Source organism: Calypte anna, chromosome 3 (genome assembly GCF_003957555.1).
Source record: "Calypte anna isolate BGI_N300 chromosome 3, bCalAnn1_v1.p, whole genome shotgun sequence".
Classification (NCBI taxonomy): domain Eukaryota; kingdom Metazoa; phylum Chordata; class Aves; order Apodiformes; family Trochilidae; genus Calypte; species Calypte anna.
In genome coordinates, this window is record NC_044246.1 from 13996649 (window position 1) to 14009227 (window position 12579).

A 12579-nucleotide genomic window follows, 5' to 3' on the forward strand; every position below is an offset into this window, starting at 1 on the left:
TGCCAGCAGTGGGTCTGTGAGCGCTGGTGCCAGATAGGACTGGGAGATGCCTGAAGACCCTTGCATTGCTCAGAGGGCATGAGGGGATGGAGGTCAGCCCACTTGCTTTAATTCCCTGCTGACCTCTCCTGACCTCAGAAGGACTGAGGCAATCATGTATGTGCCCTGTCCTGTCCTCAGGTGGCCATAGCCCATGGGGCAGAAGGAAGATGCTCTGTTTTCATCTAAACCCGAGGAAGCTGCTGTTTTCAAGCCTCTGGACTGTGCAGCCAGCAGTCCTGCAGGGACCCCTCTGAAACATAGATTTTTTTATTTTTTTTTACAGGTTTGCACAGAAGAGCACCACTAGTTAAGGTAAGCTTCTGGTTGTAAAGAATTCAGCTGTTAGCAAAGTAGACTAGCACTCATCAAAGGCATAGTAACCCAAAGCAGGAAACCATGGTGAAGACACCTATCCTATAATTTCCTGAATTTATTTGTTTATTTACTTTTCACCACTTGTAACTGGAAGTCCAGACAAATTGTGCTATAAAAATGAATAAATCCTGGAGCAGCGCAATAGCCAGGAAAAGCTGACCAGGAACTAAAACCAACATTCCCACTATCCTGCATGCATCTCATACTGTCCTCAGCAAAAAGCTTAAGTGAGCTGACTGTCTGAAGTTTAGGTCTGGACTAGACCATTTGGATGGTGGAGACTTCATCCTTGGTGCTTTACAGGTGCAACAACATCCAGTTGCCTGAACTAAGCTTGTTGCTGGAGCATATAAGAAACACTACAGGAGGTGGGATTTAGTCTCAGGTGCAGTGGAAGAGATGGCTCAAGAGGGAGATTGCTTCTATGATGACACTACTGTCCCATGAGCTTAAATGTCTGTCTTGTGTTACATCACAAGATAGATGACAGGGATCTGGGAAAGGTGGCAGTGATGGCCATAAGTTGAGTGTTGCTCAGACATACAAATAAAAACAACCTTCTGAAGTGAAGTATCTCAAACACTGCACCCGAAAAGCTTGGTGCTCTCTGGAGCATCTTCTTCAGAGGGGGTTTGTGGGCGGATGCTGTAGAGATTCTGGCCTTGCTGCTTCCCAGTTGGCCCACACAATTTGGTGAATGAGGTACTCTGTCTCCTGGCCCACTTCTGCCAGGCGGAGGTCAAACTCAGTCAAAGTCTTGTTATCTGCCAGTCCTTCAAGCAGCTGCTTCCCACCGTCCTGCAAATGGGTAAGATGGGGAGTGATTAAAGGAGATCCAAAAGGGAAGTGTATTGCTCCATTTCTGTCCTCCCCAGGGCTAATTGTCCTGCAGTTCCCTGCTGGTGGGGAGCCCATGAGATGGTGCTAAAAGTGACAAAGGCCTTTGCTTAATCCTGAAATGATGCTCACAGAAGTAGTACACAGGCAAGGAGTGTAACCTTATGCAGTACTCAGTGATATGACACATGCTAATGACTCCCTCTGGGTACCATGTCAGGAGTTCTCAAGCTCAGGGTGGTTAATAGCCTGGCTGGTGATGATAACTTGAAAGTAGTCTCTGCTCTCCCTTGTCCCCTCATCGCCACCTCATGGCCAGGTGGGGACAAAGGGCAGTGTGATTTGCATGCTGCTCCTCCTCTCAGCAGTGGTGAGAGCACCACTGCTGGCAGTGTCTTGCCTGGATGCCATTTCCCAGGCTGGGGTGGCGTTTTTGGGGTTGAAATCTCAAGCAACTGGAGTCTAGCTTGTAGGGGCAGAAAATGGGATGTAGATAGCTTAAGGAAGGCAACTCTGTTTTAGGACATTTCCCTCCCTTAGCAGTGCCTTTGGGGATGTGACAATTGGGCTTTTTTATAAAGCTTCAATACCTATTCTCTTTCAGGTACCAAATACACCTCCTGCCCCCATTTCCTCCACCCAGGCAGTCCACTTATCCCAGCACCCTTCCTCTTAGACCTTTTGCTAAAAAGCATAGGGCAAAAAGGACACAAAAGGAGTCTGTTTTTAACGGGCTCCACAAGTCAGAATCTGACGCATCTCTAGCAAAGCCCCCCATTTCCTCAATGATAATACCACCTGCCCATTTATTGGGCTTCTGTGGAGCTTTGCAAAGGGGTACCAGGAGAGCTCATCAGAAGGAAGATGCTAAGTGCAGAGATTGTTATTTCCCAAGCAAAAATTTGTCTCTTCACCTTTGCCCCCTTGTATCATTACACTCAAATGGTTTTCCATGTCTAGAACTCACAAAAGGTTTTCTGCCATCAAATCCTTTTAAAACTGTTGTCAAATACATTGATGCCAATATTCCTGCCAGCAGGGACAGCTGGTCTGCTGTCTCTTCATCGTGACAGTGAGAAAAATTGAGGCAGAGCAGAAAGTTTAAAAAGCCAGCATGATTGTATTTGGCTGCCTAGCTGCAGATTTCTAAAGCTCTTTTTAACCAAAAAAAGAAAAGTAGTCTAGATTGTGGGCACATTGCAGCTCTTTGGGATGTAGTAAGATGAACAACCTGCTCATGCAAGGGGGTTGGAACTAAATGATCCTTAAGGTCCTTTCAAACCCAAACCATTCTGTGGTTCTATGATTCTAAGATCTGTTGATGCTCCTCTAGCTAGAAAATTTAAGACTGATAACCCAATAACCCACTCATAACTCAATCAGATGTGACACTTTTGACCAACCACACTGCTCCCGAGCTGTAGGGTGAGTTTAAGGAGCTCAGCAACAGAGCCAATTTTCTAACAGTCTCCTCTGAGTGTGTGATGGACAGGACTGATTCTGGGAAGGGTGACACTATCTGCATGCTGCTGAGTGACAGATGGCACAACTTATCCAAAACACAGATGATATGCATAAGGCCTTTGTCTCGTGCCTCCCTATCATTACTAGCTGCTCCCATGTGTGTAAAGAGGATGTGATTTTTCCCAGACATACTCCCTGGTTTTCAGTTTCTTAGGGGAAAAATCCCTCTCTGCCCAGAAGTCCAAAGCCTGTAAGGCAGATTCAGATGAGGAGCCCTGTGAACAGAATTAGATGTAATGAGTGACACAGATGCATGTGTGCACACAGATGTCCTTCTCCTTCCTGCTGTCTTCCATAGTTTCTTCCCTCCTTGGTACCAATTGTTAATGCAGCAAGACTGCAATGTGAAGGAGGCATTTTCCTCTGTGGCTGCAAGAGAGGGCAGGCTCAGCCTCTGCTTTTTAAGGCCACCATGCAGTCTCACAGACTGCAAGAGGGTTTCTCTTACCAGCCCCAGGTGGTTGCATGTGAAATTGATGCTCATCAGGGTGTTGTTCTGAGACAGGACCTGGGAGAAAAGGGTAGCAGTTGGCTCTGACAGGTTATTACTTCCCAAATGGATGAACTTCAGGGTGGTGTTGGTCAGCAGAGCATGGCCAATCGCTTCCCCGCCTTCATCCTCCAAGCAATTGAGGCGCAGGTTCAGGGAGGTCAGGGTGGAATTCTCAGCCAGTGCTTGAGCAAGAGCCTGAGCCCCAAGGTGACCAATCTGGTTGTTACACAGATCGAGGATTTCTAATCTGCTGTGGTTGATCAGCTTGCCAATAGCTTGTGCCCCCTTGTCCCCAATGAGATTGTGGGACAGGTTCAGCTCCACCAGGCTGGGGTGATCCAGCAAGTTACGGACCAGCAGCCTGGTCTTGTCATCATCCACTTGGCTGCGTGTCAGCTTGAAAACCTGTGGGCATAAAGGGAACTAAATGACAGGGACACTAAAGAGCCAGTGCTTTGGATTATTGTCTGTAGAAGACCTCCAGTGAGTTAAGCCCATGGGCCACCAGACAGGATTTATCTCCTTTCACTTCAGACACCTTTAGGCAATGGGTTCAAGTTGTCACTTTTATAGTGGGCAGATATTTCCAGCAAGCAGGACATACCACTGCTGTCCCATGCCTATTCTAGGGAGAAATGGTTCACCTCCTGGAAATGCCTGTTCCTCTCCTCTGACTCCACAGATTTCTGACATGGAGTTAAATTAAAACAAGATAAAGCTGCCCAGATACCCACAGAGAGTAACAGTGGAACTCACCCCAGATCAGAGTCAGTGTCTAAGTGAGCACATGTACTGGGGGTTACTGCAGTGCTCTCTGGAAAGTGCAAAGCCCTGCTTGGCCAGGGCACCTCAACAGCTGCAGGAGAGGTGGTATCTCTTCTGTAAGCCAAGCAGAAAAATACCTCTGAAAGCATGTCAGCCTGTGGGAAGAGCACTCTAGCTCCCTCTGGCTTTCCTCTGGGTAGCAACGCCTGCTGATGTGTTGGAGGGGCTGGGTATCTGCACTGCAATTGCCACAGAAGTGAAGATTCCATTAACATCCGGAATGAAGACCCTTCATTACTCTAAGGGGAAATGTATTTTCCCATGCTCTTCTTGGGGGTTTCTGCTGCTCTGGGGCATATTGATATGTATTTACTGGGTATAACCATCCTCCTTATGACAAACTCTCTTTGGACTTCTTGCTCCCTCATGGAATTATTTAAGGAGTTAACACAGGAGTGTTACTTTCTATCGGTTTCTCTTGGGTTACAGCGAACATGTTTTGTGGGAGCAAGTGTTTCCCTCCCTGACCCTCTGACAACCTTCTCTAGCAAGAAGATACAAGATACTCAGTGCTAGGCTAGCAAGTTAACATCTCTGCACTCTGCTAGACTGCAGCTTGCAAGGGCATCCATGCTCTCAGCAAGAAAAACTGGCCCCTAGATTTCCTTCCCCTCCCCCCCCAGCAATTTGAAGATCTATCTGAGGAAGGAAAGTTTCGTTTGGGATAGATTACTTTCAGGCTATGGCACATCCTCACAGCAATAGCAAGGTTGCAGCAGTCTTGGTAGGTGAAGTTAAAGAGGTTCCACTCAAAGTTCATACCACAGTCCTTCACATTGTAAGTCAGATGAAGCTCCTCAAGGTGAGGGAGAGCAGTAATGAGGAGTCCGAGGTCATAGTGATTCATGGTGACCTCACTGAGCCCCATATCACTAGCTGTATCAGAGAGGTCATCCTCCTCCTCATTTTGATCCACCTTCACTGGTGGCAAGAACTGATCAACCTCCAGTTTCCACACATAGTCTTTGCAGAGCGGGATGAGTTCTAGGACCTGTTTGGGATCTGTGCTGTTAGGGATGAAACATTTTAGGGTGTTCTCCAGGTGACGTTCAAAAAACATCCTTTTCCAGCTGCCTCCATAGTTGTCAATGTCACACACTTGCCAGCGCTCCATGCAGCACCTCTTCCAGTAGTCCTCATCATTTATTATGTTGGCAGTCACAGCGAGAGGAAGGCCAGTGGGGAGCCTGTCCAGAACCTTCTTTTGGTGCTCAGGCAGAAGACGGTCCAAAATAGGGTTCTCTGCAGGGGAGGAAGAGAAGGAGAGGTTGGTCTGGTCTGTGAAAACCATGGCTGGCACTACAGTTCTGCTCAGTCCCTCAGCTGTGTGCTGAAGCCCTCTCCTCTGCTGATAACGAGCTCTCAGTTGCCAGCTGCTGGTGCAGGGAGCTAAGCTGGCAGAAAATGTGTAGGATACATCTCCTACATTTCTGTGTAGGATTTCTATCTTTTACAGTAAAACATCAGCGTAATTTGGTTTCCTCCCCTAATATTTGGGAACTGCATCAGAAACCAAGCTCCTGCTGAAAATTTAATTTGAATGCAGTTTATATTCAGAGCAGGACTTTTGCTCCCAAGAGAGCTAATTCAGCCTTACAGTGATGGGAGGGCTTGTCTTGTCATTTGCTGAACTTTCTCCCTTTGGTTTCTAAGCATATTAAAGGATGATATTTGAGAACAACCGTCTGTGTGCTATTCATGGGAGTCCTTGTGCCTTTTTATCTTAACTCAGGTGTCTGCCTTATCCCAAATTGATTCCTGTTCCTACCCACTGAGACACACTTTCAGCCTTTAGGTCCAACTATGTTTAAATAAAACTTGTCTTTTCCTAGGAGCCTTATTCCCTCAGTCTCTTTCCCAATGCTTGCCCTAGGTCTCAGCTGTCTTCTTTCTAGTAGAATTTCTTTGTGGTAGGAAATATCAGAAAAAAGCCATGTATACTGACACCGTGAATGTTTGGTGACACAAATGTGGTAGCATCAAGTAACAGAAATCATCAGTGGAGAAGCCTATTCGCACATGGGAAAACAGATTTTGAGAGATAAAATGGGGCTACTGTTTTTATATTTCCTCTTTGTGGCATTTCCTTCCTAAAGACAGTTATACCACCTTTGCAGAATCTATTCTCCAGTGTTCTACAGCTAGCACTGCAGTGACCTTCTCTGCATAGTCCCACAAGAGAAGCAGAGGTGGGACACATGGCCTGCACTCAGTCACTCACTTAGGCTCACTCAGGTAGCATCAGTGGGTCAGATGCAGCTGCACAGCTCAGGTCATGTCATCAGGGTCCCCAAGGTGCCAAGTACACTGCTCTTATATGCACACAATGAAGGTCCGACCATTTGACACTGGACTGACTGACCAGGGTGATAGGACTATGAGGATCTTCCAGCTCAGGCTTCCAAGTATCATCACCTCTGGCCCTCATATATCATCAGCTCCTGGTGTGCAGCAGCACCGAGATCCTCTACACTCTCCTAATGGGGACATACCCTTAGACCTATCTTTGGTCTTTTCTACCACTTCACTGAGTCAGCCAAAAATACAAGTAGGCCTTTTTTTCTCCCCCCCAGCCAGTTACCAGATGAGAAATGCTGTTTCTGTTTTGCTATGTTATGAGTCCACCTGCTTCAAAATTATATTCCCTGCTTGAGGATGTAAGTCACACCACCAGCAAAAGCCACAGAGAAGGCCTGTGAGTACAGTATGTATCCTGAGTTGGTAGCTCCTCTGAGCAAGGAGCAGCTCTCCATCTCTGTACAGAACTCAGCACATCAGAACTCCATCCCTCAGTGCTACCATAATGTGTGCGTGAATCAGGAAAAGGAAACACTAACTCCTCAGGCATGGCCATGACTGACCTAAATATGCTCAGCGGAGCATGGAGGGAAGAGGAAAAATTAAGGCAATGTTAGGGCATGGTGACATTCCGGATAGCATCCCACAGGACAACAGCCAGACCTGGAGTATGCAAGTATACTAACATAATTAAACAGTTTGCTTAACTGGCTGCCTGAGGGAATATTTGTCCCTTTGTCAGGGTTAGGTACCACACTCTGCCTTTCAGGTGCCTCTGCCCAACTTGTTGACCCTCTGCTCCCTGGGACGGATGCTCTCTCTCTGTGTATCCCAGGAGAGACACACTCCTGCTTACTTTCGAAATTCTGGACGATGTGCTGGAGGCAGAGTTCAGTGAGGTGGGGGACAGTGACAAGGGACCACTCGGGATCCTCGATGATGCGGTGCACAGAGTAGGAGTCAGCAGTGCGGTTGGACTGCGATGGATACATCCAGGGAACAGCTGTGCTCCTGCCATCAGCCACTGGCTGCTGCATCTTGGCTCAGGACCCACTTCTCCTTTAGGACAAGCAAGAGGAATATTGCTTGAGAGCAGAAGTCATCACCATGCTTTCCAGCTGGGCTGCCTACAAAAGAAAAAAGTAAGCTTAGAAGGAGGCCAGTGATAAGAATTCTCTGCTCATACTGCCCCTCTGTCATGCACTTGCCCCCTGCCCTTTACCTAACTCCTCTGCTTGGGCTGGAAGCACTGCACAAAGCAACTATTACTCAGACTGATCTTTATACACTGCCCAGTACAGAGGTCTCTAGGTGCCACGTGTAATGAGCAGATAATAACATGGCGTTAATTCAGAGTGCTGTTGAAGAGGATTTGGTTTTTTCCTTTTTTTCTGATAAAAGAAATAGGTGAAACTGGCAAGATCTGGGTTTAAAACAAATGAAAACAGTGGCTCTTCACAATGTCTGCAGTTAATCTAGAGAATTCCTTGCCACAGGATGTTGTGAATGCTGTTCCATCATGATGTTATCTTCCAAGTCCATGAAAGAGAAACCCTTTGAGAATGAATCACTGCACAGAAACCACATCTGGCCCAGTGTGAGTGGAGCCTAGCTGGAGAGGGAGAGAGTGTTGGAGGAAAGAACCCACACATACTTGCATTTGTTTTCTGCTCTTCTCAAGCCATTTGCTTCTAGCTACTGTCAGAGATGGGATACTGAGCAAGACCATCTCTGATTTGATTTGAAATGTTCTTGTGAGTCAGACACTTTATAGATGAGTGCACTGTAAGTGTATTTGTGGGGGTTTTTTTCCTGCTTTTTCCAATTATTCTCCATCTGAACTCCCTCCAAAAATCCATTAACTGACAAGACGGGTCAGATGTTTATACCTGTTCAGACCACACTGAGACTAAGCAGATAAGAGCTAGAAGAATGAGCCTGGAGCAGAAGGCAAGATGCCCAGTCCTGTGAACTTTGTGGAGCTTTCTCAGACCAAAGTTTCCCATTTTCCATTTCCTGCAGCAACCTCAGAACCAGAACTCTCAGCCATCAAAATACCATATTTATGGTTATTGTCTGGAAGTCTCAATGGTTCCCTTTCCAGCCCTACCAGTCTGAGAGAGGCAGAGAAGACATGTGGAAGGAGTCTGCCTCTTGAGTCCTGGGTTCAACAGGACTTCTCAGGCTTGGTGAGCATCCCCCAGAGCACACAGCTAATCCTTACTGGGGCTAACTGGAGGGCAGGGCTGGGCAGTTAGAGACTGCAGGACACCTAAAAGAAACATGAGACAGATGGATTGATGGAAATGTCAGAGGTGAGGACAGCTTCTTGCAAGACCAAGAGGATGCCTCAGGGCAAAAATGGCCTTGCATCATGGTAGAATCAAAAGGATTCTGTGATAACAGCTTGCTGACATGTACTATCTTGTACCAGAGCATCCCTCAGCTGAACAGCGCTTTAATCAGAAACAGCTCCTCCTTTTATGAAGAGCATGAGACAGACAGTGCTCCCCAAATGAGACATCTTAGGTCTTTCTCCTGCACAAGGCTGCTCCCTTCTCCTGTGTCTTCCCCGTTAGTGCTGCCTTGGCCAGCACAGGCCCCTGGAAGCTTTGTGACTTGCTTTGCTACTGTTCCTCCCACTGCTCCTTCCTCCTGCAAAAGGCATCTGACGAAAGTCCTGCAAAGGAACCTGCAAAGGGTGGGGAGTGGAGAGAGGCGATCCAGGAAATGCCAAGAATGAGAGGAGAGGAGCACAATGATTCATTCTGTACTGCAGCAAATGTGTCAGCAAAGGCTTCTTCAAATGTGCTTGAAGTAGGTCTGAGGAAAGAGTGGCAGCACAAAGCAGGAGGATGGAGGACAAGGATTCCCAAGTACAAGGATTCCTAAGGACAGGGAAGCTGAATTTCCCAGGTGGTATTGGTGTACGGATGACAAAAGCAATGTCTGTAGAAGTGAGCTTGATCTGGAGAAGGGTGACTATGGAAGGAGAAGGATTGAGTGTTGGGGAGATATGAGGACTGGGAGTCTTCTCTCTGTGAAACTCTCTGCCCCAAGGGAAGGTGCTGTGATTGTGGGCCACCACTGAGGGGGAAGAGGCCTGACTCTCCACAGCACATTGACACTGCTGAAACCCAACTCTTGGTGCCAAGGGGGCTCCTGGAGATCAAGCAAGAGGCACAGCTGCTGTCAGGCATAGCTGAAACCCAACTCTAGAAAGAGTGCAGCCCCTCCATACATTGGATGAAGCTCACCGAGCAACACTCACCTGCAGTGTGAGGTCAGCCAGCCTGCAGTGTGCACTACCCAGCTGTAAACCAGACCCGACATAGGATGTCCCCAAATGAGAAACAGACATCTTGGGGTGTCCTGGCTGCGAAGGAGCTTCCCTTCAATATGAGTTTCACATCAAGAAAGCTCTGTTGACTTTATCAGCCCTACTTGGCATTCATCATGAATCCAGCCTGAAGAAGGTGTATGAATCAACTCCTCATCTGTGGTGCTGAGGGAAGCTGAGTCTGATGCTGAGTCACTGCTCACACTTTATCTGTTCCCCCATCCCCAGCATGGTGGGCACACCTCACCCCTCATCTCTGCAGCCCCCCAGGGGAAGGACCCCTTTGCCTCCTGCATCCCCTCCATCTTGGCTGCAGAAGTCTTGTCCAGCCAGAACTAAAACCCCATGCCAGTTCCCACAGCTGCGTTTGCTAAATATGGATTTAAACACAGAAGAAATTATGTAATTCACTATCAATAAGCCAAGTTAAGAGTGTTAACCCACGTGCCCTCCTACCCACTCTACACATCACCTACGCTAAAAAGGTTTTATCAAATAACATACAATGCATGAGGTCACGTAGCAAATTCCCAGTTTATGCCATTTAACACCTAGATTGGGCTGAAAGGTAAATGGCATCAGAATTTCTAAGCAAAAGAAATGACACTTTCCTTCCCAGGAATAAGCAACTTATGTTGCGACCTAGTATGCCTAACAAACCTTCTTCAGTGGCACCTGTTTTGATCTGGAAATAGGACATGTGCTCTAACATTAAAGTCTTCTGCTCTTTTGATTCAGACCAAAGCCTAGAGAGACCAAAAAAAGAGTTGCATGGAAAAGGCTGACCTTTGGCTGATGCCTCCTACCAGCAGCATGGTGATAAAAAAAATTGGAGTGCCTGTACACACTGTGCTCACTGGACAGTTTGTAAAGGCAGGAGAAGAATCTTCCCAAGGATGGTTATGCCCCAGATGAGATCACATCCATACTGAAGCTCAATCTACCCAGAAACTGAGGCTACTGGCATGCCACTGCAGCAGCACCCTGAAACTGCCAGCTGTACTGCAGCTGTCTTGGCCTTCATGCTGTTACTTCTACTCTGGGCAGGCTAGTGGGGATGCTGGCAACTGATTCTGAGCACTGGCTTAAAACCATTGATCCCATTACCACCTGCATGGACTTGCCACACTGCCTTGCACTGTGAGAGGCTGATGCTAAGTGTGCATTAGGGCAGCATACTGAAGGCTCATTAAGGGGCTGAGACTCTGCAATGGGCTTTAAGTAAGTTTAAAAACCAAAATGTGCCAAATGAGAGATCTATTTAGCTCCGGATATAATGGAATTTGTCTGTAATGGGAGATGGGTCAGAACAAGGCCAGCCGGCTGTTTGGGAATATGGTTAATGTCATCACTGTAATCCAGCTGATGCAAAAGACCAATGCTGTGGTCCTGGATACCTGCCAGCACCCCAGACCCCTGCCCAGGTGACCATCGCTGCCCAAAAGAGGCGTCAGAAACACAAAAGCACTTTAGGACCTGAGCGTTGCCCACTGCAGCCCTGGCCACTCAGCACATGGTCGTGTCAGCCCCTGTAGGCTCCGGGAAGAGCTCCTTGCCCCCGGGAGGGAAGGAAAACATCTGGCTGCTGCTGCTCAACTCCCCAGTAAGCCCCCTCCTCCCCTTTTTCCCCCCCCCAGACCCCAGCCAGCACCCACAGCCCAGCTCCCCGAAATACCGGTGGTGTGGCCCTACTATTCTCCCCTTCTCCCGGCGCAGGTTCTCTGCGGAGTCCCCGAGAGGGCAGAAAACTCATCAGCCCAGGCGACTGATGGAGGTCTGCACACTGCTGGGGAGCGGGAGGGGGAGAAGGGGGTAGCACCCCATCGGAAAGGGGACACTTCAGCCCCGGCAATGCCGCGGGTGCAGCCCGGGCATGAAACAGGAGGGGTTCCCCCTCACCCCTAGGGGTTTCCTCCTCCGGGCCGCCCGGCCCTCACCCTCCGCCGCCGCCGCCGATCTCTGGGGACGCGGCGGTTGCCGGGGCGGAGCGGGGCGATGATGCGGCGGGTGTGGGGAGCGCCGCCCGTTCTTGGCAGCCCCACCGGGGGCGTAGGATCGCGGGGGGGGGGGAGCCGGTCCCACGGCCCGGGACGACGGGGAGGGAGGTCGCAGGTGGGGCTGAGGGCCAGTAGTGAAGGGCCGCGGCGCCGAGCCTTGGTGGAAACCCTCTCGGTCAGCATAGGAAAAGCGTCTGGGCTCACCACGGGGGCCCTCGCACCCCGCACGGGCCAGGGAGCTGCTCCGGGGGTGCTGGTGGGGACGTTGGCCAAGGTCCCGCACAGGCCTGCGGTAGCAGCTGCTGCGGCATCTCGGCAGCAGGGAAAGAACAGAGCGAGCAGTGCTCCAGCAATGGTTGGCTGCCGGTGCTCAAACCCTGGGTGCCTTGCTCTGCTCAAGGTACCTGTTCTGTTGTGCATTTGTATTTTAAAGCTTATCAGCATTCATAACAACTTCCTTGCTGAAGATGTGCTGCCGGTGCCTGAAACTGTCTTGCTTCAAGGCCTCACATTTTTGGGGCCATTACCCCTGAATGACAGATCACAGGCAGGTCTGATAAGGGAGGGGAGAGGGGGGAGGAAGAGAAGGTCTGAGAACTCCACCAGCAGCAAGATCTGAGCCCATAGGCTGCATGCCCACCTCTCTCCTCTTCTGTCTGCTCTTTTTACATTCTGCTAGAGAGCACTCTCTTGCAGAGAAAGACCTGAATCCTAGGCAAGGCCGCGACTGCACACAAGATGATGTGGAATATAGAGAGTAAACAAAAGGGTAAAAATGTGCCTCTCCTTCCCATTTCTCAGACTTTAGCATTTTGGTATTTGCCAGTAGATTTTTAGAGTGAAACATG

The 12579-nt window shown here is 48.9% G+C and overlaps 1 protein-coding gene across 1 annotated transcript; it reads right to left on the reverse strand.

Moving 5' to 3' along the window:
• Positions 1–1038: 1038 nt before the first annotated feature.
• On the reverse strand, positions 1039–7513 carry TCTE1 (t-complex-associated-testis-expressed 1). Its single transcript, XM_008495577.2, has 4 exons — positions 7251–7513; positions 4770–5338; positions 3227–3676; positions 1039–1215 (listed from the first exon to the last, which is right to left on the reverse strand). Exons 1-4 carry the CDS (start codon positions 7429–7431, stop codon positions 1039–1041), a joined length of 1377 nt encoding a protein of 458 aa, XP_008493799.1. The 5' UTR covers positions 7432–7513.
• Between the last annotated feature and the right edge of the window lie 5066 nt (positions 7514–12579).